At 46.2% G+C, this 21,528-nt stretch overlaps 1 protein-coding gene across 1 annotated transcript; it reads right to left on the bottom strand.

Annotated features, from left to right (window-relative positions):
* Positions 1–1,807: 1,807 nt before the first annotated feature.
* Positions 1,808–21,525, bottom strand: GCH1 (GTP cyclohydrolase 1; the record flags this gene model as incomplete). Its single annotated transcript, XM_029964159.1, has 6 exons — positions 1,808–3,829; positions 4,502–4,586; positions 5,522–5,553; positions 8,562–8,617; positions 10,818–10,927; positions 21,411–21,525. Coding segments are annotated over 6 exons (525 nt in total), but the record flags the coding sequence as incomplete, so codon positions are not given.
* Positions 21,526–21,528: the final 3 nt, after the last annotated feature.

Below are 21,528 nucleotides of genomic sequence, written 5' to 3'. Positions count from 1 at the left end.
TGGAAAGTTGCCTGAATCAAAACCATCATGGTGGGCTTGGCAGTGCTGGGATAATGATTTAACTTAATGATCTTAGAGGGCTTTTCCAGCCCTAATGATTCCCTGATAAACCTGCACCTAGAGGTGGAGCACAACGGGTGAGGACCAAAGAGCCTGTGCCCAGGACCTGGTTGGATATGGCACAAAGGCTTATGGACCAGTCACTCCACAGCACGTGGGCAGGAGATGATGGGAGACACCCCAAAGTAACCACAGTGGTAGAAAAAAAAAAAAAGGGCACAAAGAAGCTGCTTACATGGGGGATTCTTGAGGAAAAAATATGGATAAGCTCCCCAGGAAGGGAGTAACTAATACAGCAGGTGGAATCCTGGGAGAGGTGATAGGTCAGGGATGGGAAGATGTCACCTTATTAACAGGTTATGCTTCTTTTACAGATTTGGTTCTTTTGGTTTTGTTTCATTTTTGTTTGGGTTTTGTTTGGGTTTTTTTTAGCTGTAAACACTTTCAAGCTGGGTATTTTTTTCACCCCAATGAAAACAGATTTTTCCCATGATCACAAAACCAGGGAGGCTCCTTCCCAATCCCACACCTAAAAAAAAAAATAAAAATAAGGAGGCAGGGAATAATTTCTTGCAGAAGTGCCTGTTTTCACAAACAGGCAGTTTCCCACCACAAGCACCAGCTTTGACACACAACCATGAGAAAGACAGAAGTAACTCAGCTTCACAACAAAGACAATTCCTGCCAATGCTCCTGGGGCTTCCCAGGAGGATTATTTCCAAATAGGACAGACCATTTGGAAAAGATAAAAAAAAAGACATGAAGGGCTGGAGAGGCTCTAATTAATTATCCCTTCTCCATTCCTGACTGCCACAGTGAGCACATCCACAACCCCCTCAGACCCCCTTCCTTCTGGCTGCAGGGCTCCTCAGGAGTCTGGGATCCATACATTTTATAATTTTTTTTTCCCCTGAATCTCAGCAATATCTGCATCCTGGGAGGCTGGAGGACAGAGAGAATGTCTTTAGGACAGCCTGCCCCTCACTGAAGGAGCTGTTCAGCTCCTGCTGGCACAGGCCAAGCTCATCCCTGTGCAAGGTGCACAGTGGGGTGACTTCACCTTTGAGATCTCTTGTCACACCTGCTGAGAGGATTTCTCTGTTCAGGTAATTTGAACATGTGGCCAGGAGCCAGGTGTTTCCTCAGTCCAGTGTGATGAGGCACCCAGGGTGGCTCAAGAAATGCTTGAGAGGAGCTCAAAACAACACTGCCACCCACCTCCCCCATCCCAGTGTATTTGTTGTTGATTCCTGTGGCTCCAAGGAACAGTAAAAAGGTGACAACAAATTTTGTAGTTTTTTTGATGCCCCCTCTGAGTATAACAAATCACCCACCCCAAAAAAACTGGAGAAACAATCTCCACCTGAGGAGATGGAGCTCATGCCACTTCCTTGCGTGACGCCCTCACCTCCGAGTCCCCAAGGATGCTCCCACTCCAGTGGATAGCACTGTGCTTTAATGGTTCAGAGACAATGGACTTGTGTGCAGAACAAGTGGTCTGTGTGTCCTATACATATTTACACACTGGGGGTGGTTAAAGCTCCTGTGTTTGAACAGTGCTCATGTTCCAAACAACGCACCGAGTCTTACAACAGCAAAAATGTGAACAAAATCCAAGGCCACGAGTAGAGAGAGGTATGTTTTAAGGACTACGGGTCACGTGGAAATAAAAAAACAGCAGTGGTGCAACATGAACTTTATCCTGAATAGAGATAAGTGGTTAAAACACAACTTTTTTGGTACCTCAGGAACAAGAGCGTTTCACAGAGACTTAATTTCCAAACTAAAGCAGGGAAAGAGGAACAGATGTACTAGTGTGTGCCCCTTTGGTCCTCAAAGTCTCCTTCCAGTTGAGCTAAAAAGAGAGTTTTACTCTGAACCTCAGGCAAGAAGGATTTAAGGCTTTTCAGCTGGATATTTGAAACAATACTGAACTGAAAAGTGGCAATTTCAGGAAAACAAATGCCACAGAGTGGGTGTGTTCTACCAATGTGCAGCAGAGCTTGTTTATGCTAGCAGACAAACACTGTTACAGCACCTAATCCTACAGAATCCAGGACAGAGGATGTTACAAAAGATTTTTCCAACCACATAAAAGATTTTCCTTCGCGCGACCAGTGAAGGTCATCAAGGTAAAATTACTGTAAATTAAACACATGAGCTTGTTCTTCTTGAAAAAGTTCTTTAGGCCCAACTGGCCAGACACGATTTTCATTTTGTTTCCAGCATGGGGTGGGAGCAAGAGGGGGGAATGTCGGTAAGATGGAGTTTTCCAGACCGGGAACCGCCTCTTAGGTTTGTGTACAGGACATCTCGGATCAACACTCAGCCAAGCAGAGCTGTGGGAACCTGTGGCCATCCAACACCCCAGCTGACATTTGTTTTGCAAGCTTTGCCTCCCGCGCTTGGGGTGAGAAGGGTGGTTTTCATTCGCTCCTCATCTGCTCCCAATTAAGAGTTACAAAACATTGCCCATTACAGCGGTAACAAAGTAGAAGTTCAGCCGGGTCCAGCTGACTCTGAAAACTTTTTGTACCCCACACAGAGGTTGCCCCATCCGCAGAGAAAATGTGGTCAAATTCGTTCTGATGGCCCTGGGAATGCTTTTCTCAGCTGCTCTTACGAAATGAGTTGTTGTCATTTCAGGTTCCTCTGCCCTGGAATGACCCGACCTGGCAGCAGACAGGGGAGGTACCGTGTGCTGTGTTCAGGATTTTGTGCTCACCTTTGGTCCCACATTTATGAGAGGTAAGTCTTGAAATGCTCCAAATCTTCCCATTCAGATTATCAGACTAAGTTTTAGCTTCTCAGTCTAACCCAATGGAAATCCAAGAAGGAAAGCTCAAGATACAAATATCATTAAAAACCTCTTTGGATACCTTAGCACTTTGCAGACAGACTCTGCAGGGAATTTTTTTTTCCTCCCCTCTGTTGAAGTTTCCTTACAAACAGTAGGAAGCTGACAGTTCAAGTGGTCAGACATTCTGAGGCACAGAGGAAAAGGTGCATGAACCCCTTTGTACTGAGATAAGACTGTGCCCCAAATAATTCAGAAGTTAATTCCCTGCATGTTAAGAGGACAGAAAAAATGGGGTTTACATTTCTCAAACAAACAAAAAAAAATACACAAAAAAGGAAGGTTAATACTATCAGGAATATAAAACACATCAGAGGTAACATCTCAGAGGTATAACAAACATACCCAGGTACTGAAACAGCCACTGCAGGGCTTGCAATAAAACATAGAGATAATTCAGGACAATCCTGATCCTACAAGGATCCACAGCCTTTCAGTTGTTTCCTGTGCTGCTCCACATTTATTCCAATAAACACAACTACTTCATAAATATCCATTTCACCACCAAGCCCCACTTCTCTCCTGACAGTGGGATATTCTGCATTGTGGATGGAAATACATTTCCAAACCCCTTTTTGTCGCTTTGAATTCTGTGACATCTCTGGAAATCCAGGAGGAGCACCCTTCCTCACTACCTTTTCCATTTGCCACCAGGAGTCTTTCACTGCACAAAGACTATGAGAACAATTCACAACGATTTAGTTTAAGAAGTTTGGTGTAGGAACAAGAACAGACAGTGACACGGGACAGAACAATCCAGAGTGCATTCAGAGAGTAACACAGTTTCAGCTCCTGATGAGTGTCAAGAATTCTTCACGGGTCTTTGGATCTTCCCGGAATACCCCCAACATTGTGCTGGTTACTGTTTTACTGTTCATTTTCTGTACCCCACGCATTACCATACACATATGCCTAGGAGAGATGAGAGGGCAGTCAATACATCAGGAATGCTCATAGGAAAGGAGTAATCCCACGGAGAAAGATGTTTCTTACACGGTCACAGTCAGATCTGGGGAGGTAACAAAACCCCCATATCCAGAATGGACATCTGTCTGTAGTACCTGAGCTATGGAAAAGAGCCATTCCCAGCCTCTGAGAACTGCCTTTTCTCCTCTGATCCTAGGAAAATCCCACCTTCCCAAGGTACATTCTGATCACAGGGACATACCTGCTGCTAGTCCCAAACTCTGCTCTGCTTGAGGACGTAGAAGGTGCACTGAGGTAGAGCACAGACCCAGTGCCACTGGACAGCTCCACACTGCCAGCTGCCACATCCCTGCAGAGGACCCCACTTTAAATGGCTCCCACACACCAGGGCACTTTGCTGAACGGGCCAGGATTATTACTCTTTATTATCATTATTAATAATTACGCTCTCTGTCCCACGACCAAGTGCGGCACAGGGATACCGCGGCCAAAGGGGCAACAGGCACCAGCTCAGCAGCTCACAGCTGGGATCACACATGACTGGAATCACACACAGCTGGGATCACACATGACCAGGATCACACATGACCAGGATCACACATGACCAGGATCACACACAGTCCATACACAACCACGGAGCAGCTCGGAGTCACTTACGTGGCTTCCACGACCACACCGACCCCCGCGGGCTGTAAGGCTTCTGTGATGGCGATTGCAATTTGCTTGGTAAGGCGTTCCTGGACTGGAAAAAGAAAAAAAAAAACACCAACAGGGAGCTCAGAATCGGAAAATCCCAGAATAATTTGGGTTGGAAGGGACCTCAAAGTCCATCTCGTTCCAACCCCCACACCGCGGGCAGGGACACCTCCCACCAGACCAGGCTGCTCCAAGCCCTGCCCATCCTATTTATGTTTTGCATCCTGAAACAGATCTTTTATTTGCTTGTTTATTTGCATTCCACCTTTGCAGGAATTGCATAACCACGACTTGTCATAACAGCCCTTCCACTTCCTATCATGCACTTAGATTTTCTTGCCTCTCTGTTTTCTTTCAGTTTTTCTCCTGTGTTTGTTCCCAGCTTCACTGCTGCATGATTTATTCCACACACACAATTAGTCTCTTTAAGGAAAGGAAATGGAGATAAAAAACGAGCAAGTTAAGAGTCTTTTGTCCTGCAAAACTTTATTTCCTGCAGCTCTAGCACCCTCTATTCACCAGTCTGATGGTCACTAAGTCTTCTTTAGCCAAGAACAGGCCAAATTTAACCTCAGGACAATGGGAGCAGGCTGAGCCCAACCCAAGGTTTCAGATCCTGCAGCTTCCTCCCCTTCCCTGGGGCAGCAAGCAGGAATATGGAAGCTCTTCCTTCCTTGCCTTAGACAAAAATTCTCAAAGGAACCTCTCCAAATCTCAATAGGAGAATTCACCCCCAGCAGCATCCAAGTAGTTTAGTTATTCCTGGCAGCTCTACCTCGTAGCACATTTATCCTTGGGGTCAGTTACTGCCTCCATCCTCTTCCACAGAAGTTACCCTTGCCTGGAGATGCAGGGGCAGGTGAGAAACATATGTATTGTTCTCCACACAAACTTGCACAGCTACAGTCCACCTACAACTCCTAGTCCCCTGCACTGGCTGGGGGAGGAGTGCCCACAACAACCCCAAAATTTCATGTTTACCTTGTAATCTTCTGCTGTATATTTCCACAATCCTACAGGAGAGAGGAAAAACACAATGTCATAGTTATTCCCACCCGACCACTGATCTTCACAATTAACTTGACACCATCACTGTACTGTTCCATGTCCTTCCTGGAAATCCATGCAGTGCCATGCTGCTGCCCAGCCCCAGGCTGGCATTCCTCAAGGACTTCCCTTGGCTCATCCCTGTGTTTCGTGACAGGTTCCCCTCCACCTGCAGCCCCAGGGTCTGTTTTAGGGGCAAACCTGTCGCTTCTCCTTCGAGCTTCATGTGTTGGCTGATACTTTGGAATTCCTTGTACCACCATCCCCCTGCATCACACAGTTGCAAGGAAACCCATGCCCAAAGATTCCCTTCTCAAACTGAGGTCAGAACACCTCCCTGTGCTTCAATCTAAACCAAATGCTGCTTGAAGGACAATTCAGATTTTGGGATTCCCAGGAGGCTGCTGAAATTAGGCAAGAAATGGTTTGGATTCTTGCACTCGACCACAAATATAACTAGCAACAATGAGACAGAATTGGTTTTATTTGAAACAGAGACTCTCCACCCACATTTCACCCCATCCTTCGCATTTCAGTGCTGGGATCACCCCAATGCTCCCCTCCAACACGACTTCAGGTTTGAGCCATTGGTGGGCAATGCAAGGGACACCACCACCAACACCACCACTAGAACCCACACGTTTAAGAAAATTCCCATAACTGCTCTGAAACTCCATGGGTTGTTCATGCCAACCTCAAATTCTTGATTACACATGGAGTGGCCACGCAAAGGAGCTGCTATAGCAAGCTTTGATACCCTGTCTGGTCAGAGCAGACACAAACCAGACACTGGCTGCCAGCCCGAGGCACCACTTACAAGAAAAATCTCTGACAATGAGACTCTCCTGCTGTTTTGGAGAGAGAATTAAACGCAGAAACTCCCCTCCAGCAATGAAGTGGTTGTGTTGTAGCAATTCTAAACAAAGCAACACAATATTTAGACTAAATATATGGATAGGGAGCATGCTGATGGTCAGATATTCTTACACTGGTGTTGCACATAAGAAGTCCTAACAGCATGCTTTCTTAAAAACAGGCATTTGCAAGAGCATTTTTCAAGCCTGAGCCTAAAATCCAGAGAAAGATGTTTGTTGACTGAATGCAGGTCATCCACAACTACAGAAACTCACCACATTAGGCTAATCCTATTAGGAAAGATTAGGCCTAGAGCACCAACAGCCTCACAAATCTTTGCTTGAACACTGGTTGCATTATATAGGGCACAAAAGGGAGGCATGATTTGGCCCACCAACCTCTTCATGGTAAGCTCTAGAAAGTGAGGACTGGGAACAGTTTTGTTACACAAGAAACTAATCTTTTCATTATTGCAGCGTTTGAGAGTTTTACCCTGCCTTGAAAAAGAGGCTGGATTTAACCTTTCAAGCAGAAATGCAGGTTTGCACGTATTAATGCAGGTTTCTACACTGAGAACAAATAGCAGCAAAATTGCACACTTCCAGCAGCACACTTCCAGTCACTTGAATTACAAAAGAAAATAATCATTAAAAGCTGTTTTGAGCTCCTTTTTTTTACATCTGCAGTTGAGAGGTAACTAGAGACCAGAGCAAGCACAAATCAACAGATGCACATTTCAAATGGGATCCTGTATCCTGCAGAAATGAAACCACGTGCTGAAGACAGGCTGTTCAAGGAAGGGTGATTCCTTCAGAAATCCAGCTCAAAAAAAGAAAAAAAACACCCTGCACCACCTGAAGATCCAGCCAACACACAACACCAGCCATGAACTGCCACACAGACTCATCCCCAAGGCTGAGGGCCTACAGAAGGCAAAGTTTTTTGCCCACCAGCTGCAGTGCTGACAGCTCAGAGCCTCAGCCCACAATCCCAGAAGCTCTGTACAGCCACGGAACAAAAAAAAATTATGTGTTGAACAGCCTATTTCAGCCTTTTAACCAAAGCCCAGTCCTGTAAGCACTGCTGAAGACATGAAGATGCCTCCCTGTAATGTGAGGTCCTGTGAGCAAAGCTGTGACCTCCAAGGGCCCTTCCACTCCCAGACCCAACTCACTGCTGTGCAAGCAGAGCACAGAGCAGAGCTGGCTCACTGCAGAGCATTTTACTGTCATATCCTACACACTTCTTACCCACTAAGGAAACCCAGCAGGCATGCAGATTTACAGGGCTAATTCTCATTAGTGTTATTGGAACCACAGCAGGATTAACAGACCGATCAGGGAAAGCACAAGCAAAAAACCTATGTGGTCTTTCTGAACCACAGCCAAATTTTCAGACTTGTTTCTCCGGAGACTCTTCCACTCTGGTTCTCAATAATCTGCTTATTGGAGGGATCCACCATCCTCTTCTCATCAGAACTAGAAAAAGTGTCACTTTATAACAAGATTCAGTGCAACAACTAATCCAAGGGCACTTGCTGAGGGAAAAAAAAGCTATTTTACATAACAAATGGATTTCTCAAGTGTATCACAGTTGTTTTGTTTCTCAGGCTGAGCCTTATCTATAAAATATACCCCACTGAGCTCAGCAGGTCTCAAGTGAAAGAAAGAAATGCCAAATTTATCTGAAGAGTCAGCTAAGAGATGAAAGCTTTAGGTTTGCTTTATATCCACAAAGTGTGTTCATCTACAGTTTGGAACTTCTGGATTTTTGTTCTTATCGGTCAGTATTCACACAAGTAGTAAATAGCTGGAGGTCCCCACTGTTTTTTGTGGCCTGCCTCAGAATATGGCCAAATTCTCCTGTCCTTTGCCTCAGTGCTCCCTGCAGACACCAATGCTTTGTCCTGGCACAGTCACTGGTGTGAATTAACACACAGCTCCAGGACTTATCTGTCCTCTCCACAAAAAACAATGCTGAGGATTGGTCTAAATCCAAATCCAGGACACAGAGTGGGCTGAGCTTTACAGGGAGACCAGATTAAGAAGATTAGCACAGTTAGCACCAGCCTGGAATCCTTTTTACAAATTAGCATCACTTTCATTACAGGAACACTTACCTGGCAAGTTTGCTGAGGCCAAGCACTTGTTTGTTAGGGAGATACCCAATGTGTACCTAGACAGAGGAGAACAACCATTAACAGCAGCAAAACCAAACTCCAAATGAGTATGAAACTCATGCACAGACAATGAGATGTGCATCTGCCCCAGAACAACCCCTGGAACAGTCCAGAAGTCTTGGCATGTGGGAGGCACGTGCCACCATGCAAGCCTGGAAAACTGTGGAGTTAACAGAGACTAAATGCCTGGTGAGGTCCTGGTGAAGAACAGGTGAGTTTTCCGAGGGGGAGAAAAAATCACAGCTCTTCAAGAGTCAAGGCTTATGTTCCAAGTCTCAGGAATGCCACGGGGTACTGCTACATGTGGGTGCAGAAGGCAGTCTATTACTCAGCACAGCACTATCCATCCAAAGCAAACATGCTGTTCTTTCAAGACCTAAAATGGATTTAGGGAGAGGAAGGAAGAGGGACTGTGCTTTACTTCCAGTGAGAGTTCTGATGGCAAGATGTATTTTGCCACCAAAATCAGGCTGCACTTATTGATTCGATTTTTCCCTGTTTTAGCAATACCACAGATCACTGATGATTAACTCAGCTTCCATCCTGCTCAAATATGGATTGGCTGGACATTCCTACTGCAACACGTAGTTGCACTAAATTGGAATAAGTTTAGTAGAAAAGTGCTCAGATATGAGGCAGGGGGGAAAACATTAAGCTCCTTGTTTTAAGAGAGCCACACAGGCTACTGCACTCCAGTGGGTGCCCAGTTGGATTATAAACCAGCATTTGTGCCACTGTACCAGAGACCTGAAAAATCAGCCAAGATACAGCGGGGGAGTGTCAGTGAGGGATTCTGTCTTAGCACTGTGCCTGGAGGCCCCACCTCAGAACCCTGTACCTGTACCACAGTGCACCTTATTACCTGGCTAACTTGCTCATTCCTATCACTTCTGTTGGGTAAATCAACCCACTGACACCTGAAAAGACATGAAACATTTCAGACAGAGCCAGAGACATGACTTAGAAATAAGCGTTGAATCCTGTTCCCCTTTTTCTTTTTTTTTTTTTTTTTTTGCAAATTTCTTAATTTCCTTTAAGACAGAACTGCAAACACAAGACTGCTGGTCAGTGTTTGCAGCCTCTTTGATGTACCCAACAGGGGAATGGTTGGTCAGAGAGTATTTAGAGGCATTGCCAAGTCATTTAGCAGGACCCATTCGGTGTTTGTAAAGAGATTTCTCCAAACCACACAGGTTAAACAGCTGGTTGTAAAAACAATGCACACATTGCCACAGGAGTAACAGAGAATATACACAGTAGGTGTAACCAAGAATAACAGGCACAATAGAAGGCTTACACAGAAAAAGAAGTTACCCTGTTTTCCAGTATAAAATACTAACAGTGACAAAAGAAAGCAGATTAAACTGAGTTGACTCAACTAAAATGGCTGGTTTCTGTTCAGGTATTCTATTTTTGGGAGACAGTTTGCTTGGAACTTATGAATTTTATAGACAGCACAAGCACTTGCTGCTCTTGGGCCTGTGAGTACTCTGTGGCAACAGATGGATCAGACTGAGCTCCATCCTTCCATGCTGATAAGGGAGTGAGAGGCTCAGATGTGCAGCAGGGACCACCCTCCCAGAACTCTTCATCACATTTACAGAGGTTAACTGGAGACCCTTTATTTTCTTTTTTCAAGTCGTCAGTACCACAGTTCCAACACCCTCTGAAACTCCAGCCCCTTTCACGGGAGTCCCAAATTAAGCAGCCCCCTGCCAGTCAGTTTTGGCCACCCTCTGCCCGCCTCGGCTCATGTAATTAAGACAGGGCTGCTAATGAGTTTGTTCCACTCACAGAGGGTTTCAGAGATGAGTGTGCACTGCATAGCTCTGAGCCAGGAGCTAAATCCGTGACAGAGCCAGTGTGCAGGGTGAGCTGGTTTAATATCAAGATGTCTGCCCTCAAGGCTTGCTGCTGCTTCATGGAGAAGAGCTTTGATATGAAATGTCAGAAACCATTAGATTACTTACAGTAGGAAAGGTTGAGAGTTCCATTTCAGGAGCTTAAATTCAAATAAAACTCACATTAAGGAGGTCTTCCTTATTTGTATTCTGAAGATTAACTTCTAGAACCATAGCCTTAAGCAGTAAAGATTTACAGCCTTAAAAGCTCTGTAGTTACAGCTACCAAGTCTTTTACATGTACTTTAAGTCTTTGGTTGTGCATTCTCACATCTGTTTCGTGAGGAGGAGTTACCTTTCCAACAAATGGAACGAGGTGATGCTCACACAATGAGAACATGTCTATGTCCTTCACAATGACCATCTCATCGTGGTCTTCGTCAAAGATGGCGTCATTCAGAACATCTGAAACCAAACATTTGCATTAAAAAAAATAAATAAATAAGTGTACAAAGCATGGCAGGTTCCTGTGAAAGCTTGTAGCAAGGGGGAGCTCTCTCAGGGCTACAGATTTTAAGGTTCAGACATGGGAGGCAAATAAGGAGTAAGGTCACAAGTATGCTTTGGTTTGCACGGGATCACACACATCAGACTCCCTGCACGCTGCACCAGAAGTCAGCCTGGAGTGTTTTATTTAAATAATAGCTTGAGCTCGGGTTAAAATAAGTCTAGTCTTTGCAGAATTACTGACAACTTAAGAACAACTAAGACTAGAGCTGATGAAGCCAGTGCTGAGGATGAGAAGCGCTGAGGGTGAGAGCACACCTCAGTGGGGTTGCAGTTGTGCGTCCGCCAGCAAAGCTGAGCTTGAGGTGGGAGAAAAGCTAAGCCATCACAGTGGTTTCTTCAACACCAACATCACTGTCTTCAAGGAGGCTTTGCATGCAAATAAAATATTCTTATTTCATCCTGAAGCACACCAGGCAGCAGCTGTTTAGGCACACACAAGTCAGACACAGATCTGTACCCACAGACCGGGGAGATATGTGCTGTCCTGAGCAGGAACAGGCAGGCATATGCACAGTCCAGTTTAATTCTGCACCTCAGAGTTAACAGAAGACTGAGGTGGAGAAACCCAAAAGGATAGCAGGAAGAAGAGACAGCTCAGTAAGAAAAGGAACATATCATGTGACACTTTACTAGTTTTGGAGCTCAGCGGAACAGACCCTCAGTTGATTTTCCACGTTTAGCAGTCCCCTGACAAGTCTCCAACCAACCCTGACACAGGTTACAGCACATCACCATAGTCTCCACAAAGACTGCAGGTACCTGGATCGTGCTCAGAGAGGTTAAAAGCAGAATGGTCTCAAGTTAAGAGACCAAATCTCTTGAAGCACGAGAGAGAAAAGCTGTATATGAGAGAGAGTGGAGGGAGAAAATTGCAAGAAGAAAACAAGTTGTACAGATGGGCTGATAAGGTCAAAGGACTCTGCAAACCAGTCAGCTTGAAGCCACGCTGACTCCTTGGAGTTACTTCCAGGAAGCCATGGCCAGAAGGGGAACCAGGGCACTCAGGGACTGCCCTACATCGCGTGCAGTGGAGCTTAACACCTGCAGCGGCGATTACACAAATCTAATAGTTGTGTCTGCTCTACTTGCCCTGATGCCTCCCCCTGACAGGCACGTACACCTAATGGCCACCATCTGCTGTCGATAAGGCATCACCATCACGGAGCATTTTAATTTCCTGCCTCGCTATCAGCACCACACAGGTAACCCTGGAAACCGCGCGCAGGACGCGCCGCCTGCGACGCGTGTTCGTTCCTGGGAAGGGCTGGCAACCTGCAAGGCGGCGAGGCTGAACCCCAGAAGGCTTTGGATCCGGTCAGGGAGCAGGGGTAGGGGGCATGAAAGAGGCCAAGGAGCAACTCTGTAAAGGCACATGGTTTTGTTCTTCAATTTTCAGGGTCTAGTTTACAGCAAACACCGCCGGAGAGGATTTTGGTTACATGGGGAGCAGTTGTGTATGAATTCAGACAGGAGTAGTGAGAATACAAAACAGAGCAGGCTCAGAGGAGAGGGGAGACAGAGCAGCATCTGGGTTCTCAGCTCCCTCCTGCAGCACTCTGCAGATGTGCCATTTCTACAGCAGAAAGGCAAACAGTGGTTTCACAAAACCTGCTACTACGCCCAGCGTTATTAAAACAAAATGCAAACAGATCCATGAAGCATCTCCAGAGTGACTGCTGCTGTTATTAGACCACCAGCTCGGCTCACAGCAGCCTGGCCAGGAGCATATCAGAGCCTGATGTCAGATATGGATTTACGTCAGCGCGCTCGCAAAGCAGATTGTTCAGAACAACCAGAAATGGCCAAATTCTCATTAAGAGTCGTGTGACACAGCACAAGGCCCAAGCTGCAACAGGAGGTACTTCAGCTGTGAAGTCTCATGTATATGCACATACACGTTTATTAATGTATAAAATATATATTAACAGATCCTTACGAACTTTCCCTCAAGAGCCCAGCTCTACTCCTGGAATGCCGCAGAGCTGTGTGGAATCATGGAGACAGCTCTTAGCTCTGCTTTACAGCTCAGCCAAAGAGAAGTTTAAGTGACCTGAGAAGTACCACACAGGCAACTTGGGGAACAAAATGCATCCTTCTGACAGCTGAAACAATCAAGCAGGAACACAAAGGCCACCCACCCTTCTTGCACATCCCCTCTTAAACCATGGCCCAGAGTCAGAGCAGCGAGGCCAGTGCCCCCTCACAGCCAAGGGAGTTTCAGAGGTGTCTAAGAAAACATCAAGAAAGTAACCACAGAGCTGTGAGATGTTTCATGCTCCTTGTTTATAGTGCTCTTGCCATTTTTGCACCTCAGATTTATTTAATATCAGCAGTGAGTTGCAGCCAGGTCACAGATGGTCCCTGCTCAGCTGCACAACCTGTAGCAAGGTGTGCTGGTTTTGTCAGCACCAGTTACTCCTGGTTACACCAGGGCCCAAGAAGGAAGAACACAACTCAGTGTTAGCCACTCCAATTACCCCTCCACAGCTGCCAGGTGATCAAGGAGACAAAGGTAAAACAGAATGTGAGACTGAAGGCCACCACCTGAGTAAAGGGCCACAGTGCCAGGAGAGCCCCAGTCACCCCATCCTGCTCCAGCCCCTCCTGCTCAAACTTCACAGGCCTCTTCTGAAAATAAGCACAGCTTGAAGCTGTGCTATCCCTACCCCTCTCCCTTTGGAATCCAAGCCCTCTGTTGAGAAAAGAAGAGTTAACACAGCATCTTGTCACAGTTGTTTCTACCTGTGTCCCACTGCAGCAGTTGTTTGCAGTCATTACACAGGAGAGACTTCTTTGGCAGAGACTCAAACACCTTGTGCAGGGAGACAATACCACTTCAGGTAACTTTTCCTGACTTTTATTATTCTTTTTTAAGTCATTCCTTTTGCAACAGCATCAAACAGGCCCCCGACAAGCTCAGCCTTTATGCTGCAGCTGAAAGGGCAGAAGGGGAAACAGCCTCAGATTAACCAAGCCAGAAGCAAAGCTGGTGACAAATTCATGCCCCTTTTCCCGTTCTTTCATTCCACCCTGCTTCACCAGCTTGATTTCAAGTTTTGTACAGCCAGGATGCTCCCTAGATTATTCCAGCTGATTTTTCCTTCACCTCAAAGTTCATTTCCTGGTATAGAAACTTCAGTGGGTTCTTAACACTGAACAATCACCTTGTGCTGCAAGTTAACTCCTGAAACAGAGCAGAATTAATGTTTTGCCCTTTATCTTCACAGAAAGAGTTGATAAAAGGAAAAATCAGAATTGGATGAAGACAGAATGAGAAAGACCTTTCAGGATTTTGCGTCAGAGCTAAGCAAAGATACCTGTTGCTATAGAAACTATTTGCATGGCTTTAATGTGACACAGGAAAGCAAAAGCACCTCTGGCAACCAAAGAAGCCAGAGCCCACCCAGAATACAGCTCAGGAGGTGAAGGGCATGAAGGATGGCAGCATTGCAGCAGCTTCACAGCACTTCAGATCTACCCTTGTTACTATGCCTGGGAGTCAGAAGAGTGAAGTGCTGTAGGCTGCTCTCACTAGGAGTTAAAGTACTTCCCCGTGGTGTTAAGTTGCCTCACTGCTCCACTTTAGAGAGGAGTCAAACTGTGGATAGTTCAGTGCCAACAGGATGAAGGCAGGCTCAGAAATTCCCTGACATTGTTCTTTGAGCTCATCCATCCTGGCTGAGAAATAAGGCACAGGGTTCTCCTGACACCCAGTGCCCAGGTCCAGGCTGTCTTCACTGTCCTCTGCTCTCCATGGTCACCCTCAAGGAGTTCCTCTGCAGCTGAAAACAGACGTAATCATCAGCAGGAGACTCGGGATAACAGCTGAATGTGTGGCAGGGAAACCAACAGGCTACAGGGTCAGGATTAAATCTGGAAGGAAATTACCGTAAAAACCTTTCAGCTACTGCTGGGTAAGCAGTAAGATGTAGAGTCAAAACTAATTAACTGCAGTTAGGGAAAATATTCCAGAGAAGAAACCAGAAAATTATTGCAGCCTGTGAATATAAAAAGGGTACCAGGAATTTATTATGCATAGAGAGAAAAGGATCAGGCTACAAAAACATTAATATAAAGAGTTTGTACTGCTGCAGAAAGTTAATGATTTCAGGTTGCTGAGAAAAGGAGTGATCTGGGTATGTCATTTGCTTCAAGAAGTCTTGAAGAGCTCTAGAAAGAGGCACAGCTTAAAATGCCACATGACTATGTAGATAGGCAATAGAGTTCAAAATCTGCAGGGAAAATTAAATGAGCGGTGTGTGGCTTCCTTGCCATAACACACCTGCCTAACAGGAACCAACAGAAACCTCAGAGACAAAAGAATTTACAAGTTTATGCCTACTATTTCAGATTTCATCGCCAAGGGACTACAAACAGACACTGAATTCCAGACAGGAACATTTGCTCCAGAAGCAAAGCTTGGTCCCTCAGTTACCAGAAGGGAGGTGAAGCAGGTGTGTGATTTAAGGGACATTTCATAGAAGCAGAGATAAGAGGAAAAGCATTATTGATATTCAGCTAATTCTGGCCATGACTTATACAGATTTGTTTGTTCTCCTGTAAGACACTTTCCACGTGGCAGGAAGAGACTCGAGTCTATTCATAAGCCATCAGCCATTGCAGACAGATGAAGCTAAGATGAGGTTCCAGAAGTTGCCCTCTGACAGGGGGTTTGAAAGCAGCATTCTGGGGATGCTCATTAAAATGTATCAGGATTCCAACAGCCACTTCCATGTCTCACGCCATAGAAGGGGCTCATCCACACCTCCTTCTGAAACTGAAAGGAAAAATCTGAGAAGGTGAAGCAACACTTTGGAAGAGCAACGTGAAACCTCAGAAGGCTGTAACAGTTCAGACCCAAGAGGTTACAACATTCAATAAATTCCCAACAAAACCCCGAACAAACTTAGTGTTACTTTAGCCTTAACAGGCAGGAGAGATGATCCTGGAAAGTCCCAGTTCCCAGCAGAAGTTTCCCTGCATTTACTACAGTGTTTCAGCTTCACTTATGTGGGGGCAGAGGAGGAAAGAAACCCCCTAAAAACCTTACTCTGAACAACCCTTTATCTCCCACACCCTGGTTTACAAGAATCAAGCCAGGGCTGCACCGCAATAATGCTGATGCTCCAGCTATTAATAGGTTGCTAATAGGTTGCATTCATCCAGCTCAGCATAGTCTGTGATTCTGTACCTCAATTCCAGGAAAGGCTACACCTCACCAGCCCTCGGCAAAGGGCAGCGCTGCTGATCAAACAGCCTTGTTTGCTTAAGGCACTGCCTGTGTGTTCTGACACAGGGATGCTTAGCACCTCTCACCGAGGCAAAATGAGCAGGCCTGGAAAAATTCATCAGCTCACACCACTGCTGTCTGTAAAAAACACCAAACCCACACTGACGAGATGGAGAAAGGAATATTAAGGTTGAGATATTTCGACATAGGAAAAGCACATAAACTGATGAGGAAAAGAGCTAAGTAGTTGTTATTTGCTGTAAAATAAAAGCTGCACAGCAGAGTCACTTGGCTTCCAGGCAAATAACGGGCAGCCTTTCAAGCCCACAGAGGTTCAGAAAGCAAAGTTGTCCCCTCCCAGTATTTCTGATATTCATTTCCCTGTTAAACACACTGAAAGGGCAGCTGAACCTGCCAACGTGCTTGAGAGCTGACATGCTCACAGGAGGAAGGGCTGGGAGACTTCTCTGACATCAGCTCCCTCTGCCACCAGCAATACACCGTTTAGTGAACATGCTGTTTTGCTTGGAGTGTTTATGGAGGATGAAAATAAGTTAACTTCCTCCTGCAGACCAGGCAGCTTGTCCAACCCTGTGCCTTGTGTTTCCTACAGGATTACACAATCCAAACCAACTCCTTTATGATTTACCTTTCAAAGCATCGTTGACACTGTAAGGGACACAGTTTCTGTAATTTACCATTTAGCTCTGCTTAGCAAGACTGACTCTGAAGCCTTCAGCTTCAGTTCCAAGCTAGTGCTGTCTGCAATCTTGTATTCCCATTTATTCACTCATTTGCACACATTTGTGCTGTGTAGTATTTATACACAAACAGCCCCTCTGAGCATGACATTAAGCCTTTAGTAAAAGAAGGGACAGATTTCTCAAGGTTTAGTCTTTGTGTGGCAGGTAATGGCCTGAACCAGCAGTAAGAAAGCTAAAGGCACCTGGCTGTCACAGTGCTGCTCTTAACCTTCATTAGCCAAGAGGACAGGGTTTTGAAATTATTATTTTGAAACATCATTTACTCACAGAAGTAAGAAGCTGATAGATCTGACTCTGGAAAAGAAAACGCATTCCTGGGTGCTCATGCAGGAGCATTGCATGGGATTGAAAAGGTTTTTTGGGTAACTTTTCTGCTCTGCCATCTTTACCAACTCACTAAGAGGTTTCTGTTGCAACCACTGTTAGTCTACATCGATGCCCGAGTGTCTGCAGTGAACTGTCAGTATTTTTAATCTGGTCCCAAGATGGATTTTATTTGAAATCACCAGAGGCATCCCTGCCACTCCAGTCAAAGTCTGATGACTGGGACGACACAAGTGAAACAACACTCCTGAATACGTCCTGTCAAAGAAAGAGGATGAGGCCTTTAGTAAAGCCAGGATTAATAAGCAACAAACTAGAATGAATAGAAAGAGCCAGATTTAGATATTTAACAAGTAAGCCCCACTAGTGGCTCCGACACACAATACTGAGCAGCTGCAGAACACAGATAGCAAAGATGAATAAGGAATAAAGCAGGAACACTGTTACTCTGCGCTGTCAAAACCAACCAAGAAAACACACACACAGTGGAAACTGGAAAGCAGAATCAACTCCTCTGCTGCTCACATAAATCTGAAAGGAGAGAAGGGACAGAATTTAGATGTAGTCTTCCCTGCAATACTACAAAGTTAAGCTATGGCAAGTAGAAAAATACAATCGGGTGCCATGGGAGCAAAGTGACAACACCCAGGAAAGGAGATCAAATGACCAGCATGTTTAACTGTGCCCCAAATGTATTATGTTCCCAGACACACAGTAAATAAAAGAGATCATGAAATGTTTTGGGCAGGAAGGGGCCCTTAAAGGCCATCTAGTCCAAGTCTCAACAATAATACAGCAAGTGAGGCTTAAGTCAAGCCCTGCAAGACCTCACTTGCAACTTCACACTTCCCAGAAGGGCAGTGGAGCTGGGGAAGGGTCTGGAGCACAGCTCTGAAGAGGAGCAGCTGAGGGAGCTGGGGGGGCTCAGCCTGGAGAAAAGGAGGCTCAGGGGGGATCTTCTGGCTCTGCAACTCCCTGACAGGAGGGGGGACCCTGGTGGGGGTCGGGCTCTGTTCCCAGGCACAAGGGACAGGACACGAGGAAACTGCCTCAGGTTGCACCACCTGAGGTTTACACTGGATACTGGGAAAAATTTCTTCATGGAAAGGGTGGTCAGGCTGCCCAGGGCAACGGCGGAGTCATCATCCCTGGAGGGATTTAAAAGCTGTGTGGATGTGGCACTTGGGGACATGGTTATTGCTGGGAGAACATTTGGACTCAGAGGTCTTTTCCTACCTTAATGATTCTGTAATCTGGATGTGTACCTATTACATCTTTCTTTGTGTTCCTTTACGGGAAATGAAAACACCATCTCCTGCCTCCCTAAGGCAGACACTCAAGCAGACGAGGTCAGAAGGCTGATTTTAAAGCCTGTAGCTGTACTAACATTCACTGCCCTTGTTCATTTGTGTCACTCTTTCCTGGCAGCACAGTCTGGCAGCACCTCCACACCCTGGCAAGGTTTGGGAGCTGGGTGCCTGTTGCAACACACTTTGCCTCTGTTTGTACAGCCACCACCACGGGGCTTTTACCTGAGAAACCTTTCATGGAAAGATGGAACTGGCAGCTGTTGTAACTGTCCCTTATCTTCTGCCTGTTGCAGGGATAAACTTGAAACACTGCTCAACACACATCCTGCAAGTCACTGCTTTAACCTCTGCCTATCCAGACAGTTCCATGTGAGGAGCTGAAAAAGCTGCAAAATAAACCTGAGAAAACAAGAGGTCAGGGCTGCTTTCTGGCTTTTTGGGGGGTGAGGTTTGGGTTATTTTAGGTTGGTTCTCCTTTTACAATCCAGTTCCTGGTCCAGTTCACAGCCTGGCCAGGCAGACAGCTGGATTAGCATAACCAAGGGAACAACACACCAGGATGCTGCAGCAAAGACAGCAGCAGTCCCACACCTAGTCTTGTGCCCAAAATACTTTGTACTTGTTGGCTCTAAGTTTCATGAGGTATTTAAAACTCTCCCAAGCAGAATTTACTTCCCTATTGACTCTCCCAACCAACTCATCCACCAGTTGCTTTGTTAGCTGCTCTGGTCTTGTCCTTTATCTACAGCTCTTCTTCCTTTTTAGCTAGGAGAAGTGGGGCAACTGGAAGCTGAGCATCCTGCAAGAATAGGTGAGCATCTGGAAAGTAAAAGGATTCCCCACCTGACACAGGAAGGCATGTTAAGGTCACAGCTTCACATTATTCCCTAAAAAGAAAAGAAAAAAGCAGTCCAAGAGTAGAGCACCCAGCAGTGATGTTTTTTCCTACTCTTGGACATAACACAGCTCTCTACTAGGTATGGATATTCAGAGGAGGAGAGTATCCAGAACCACTCTGCTTAATGAAATGTATGTGAGAGATTAGGAGAGACCATTGAAATCCCAGAGAATCCACACTGGAGCAGAAAAAAGTTTTTTTAATAACTAAAGGTAATGTGTGATCACAGAACTGGCAGCAAGATAAGAGAGGACTTAAGAAGGGCAGCAACCTCATCCAGGTTCAGCACAGAAGTTCTTGCTTAAACTATCACTAGGAAATTCCTTCTGCTGGACCTGACAGGATGGTTGAGAGACCTCCTGTGTTTTACAGCAGTAAAATGAGGAAAGCTACTCTCACTAGACAAAGGATCGTTCCATGAAACCCTGATGAAACCTCATCTCAAACACACTGTGCAGCAGGACTAAAGGAAGAGAGGAACAAGGGTGGCCACTGCAGCCCAGAGCCTATTTCCAGATGTGACCCCAAAATCCTGGTTTGATCTGAAAGGCAAAACAGCTTCCAAGGCAGAAATGCTGTTCCTGGGGGAAGCCAGGACACCAGACTGGCACGAGGGTACCAGCTGGCCATGAGTAAATTAATGCTGGAAGTTATATGTAATCTGATTTCACAAGAGCCGACAGCAGAGAAGGGAAAAAGAAACCAAACACAAAAGCCTTCAACTGGAAGCACAGTGCACTTGGAAAAGGACTCAGGCGTCAGCAGAAGCTCCCTGATGCCATCCATCAGCACAGCTCAGCCTTTGCATTCAGCCCCAACACCCTGATGCAGCTCTGGGGCAGGCTCAGCACCCCAGTGCTGTGCTCTGAGAGCAGAACATGACCAGTTCCTTCCTCCTTCACACTCACAGATCCCTGCTGACAGTGTTTGCATCCCTTACTGACAGGAACCTGCCTTTTACTGTAATAAGGGGAAGGGGGAACTCCCAAGCTTCCCAAGCCCTTTTTTATTGTTTGTACTGGATACAGTCCACAGCCAAGAGGCTGAGAAGAGGAAAAGTGATGTAAAAACTACATTTCCAAGCAGTATTCACCCTACTTTGGAACCAAGAGACAACTGTGGAGTTTTTGGTGATGGGGACAACACCTCCCACCTAATTCCTCTCCTCATGCCCTCAGCCAGCAAGCAGAGACACTCAGTTGGGGCAGGAGGGTGAACCTGGGGTACCTCTCCACATCTGCGTGTGCTGCTGAGACCCTGAGATGGGGCAGGGATCTCCCTGAGCTCCTCCTTTCTCCCGACCTCGCTTCCTTAAGCTTCACTGCCCCTTTCGAAAAACCTCACCTGACTAAAAGCATCAGCAAAACGGGACCTTTTGTGAGACAATTCACACCACTTACGTCTGCTAATGGAAACAAACATTCCTACCCTATCCTGAACACAGCCTCGCTCGGCCGGGGACGGAGGAAAGCACCATCCGCAAGTTTCCATGGCACAGCTAGAAAAGTTCACCGAAGAGGAGGGAAAGCAAAATCCAAAAGCACTTGCACTGCTCGCCCAAAACAAAAGCATGGAAGTTTACGGCAGAACGGGAACTTTACCAGTACATAGTTTAATAGGAAAGGAAAAACACAATAACGAGAAATTTGGGGAGGGAGGGGACAGCGAGACCGCAGGGCACAGGTTCTTTCTGGCACACATTGCTGACTTAGTGACCAGGGGCACCGGACGGGCGGTGCAGCGACAGGGCAGCGATGGAGCCCGTTTCAAGCGATCAAGCAGGAGAGGCAGCGCCTCGGCTGGCATCGCGCAAGCAGTTCCATCCCCATCCCGCCCCGGGAGCGCTCCCTACCCGCGATGGTCTCCTGGTATCCCTTGGTGAAGAACTGCATGGCCGTGGCCGCCCTCCAGGGCGTCTTGAGCAGCCCCTGCCGCTGCGGGTCCTCTCCCAGCGCCCGCAGGATGGAGGT

This window comes from Manacus vitellinus, unplaced genomic scaffold (assembly GCF_001715985.3).
Source record: "Manacus vitellinus isolate BGI_N305 unplaced genomic scaffold, ASM171598v3 scaffold_6_pilon, whole genome shotgun sequence".
Taxonomy (NCBI): domain Eukaryota; kingdom Metazoa; phylum Chordata; class Aves; order Passeriformes; family Pipridae; genus Manacus; species Manacus vitellinus.
Note: the sequence above shows the minus strand (reverse complement) of the source record. Positions and strands in the feature narration are given on the sequence as shown.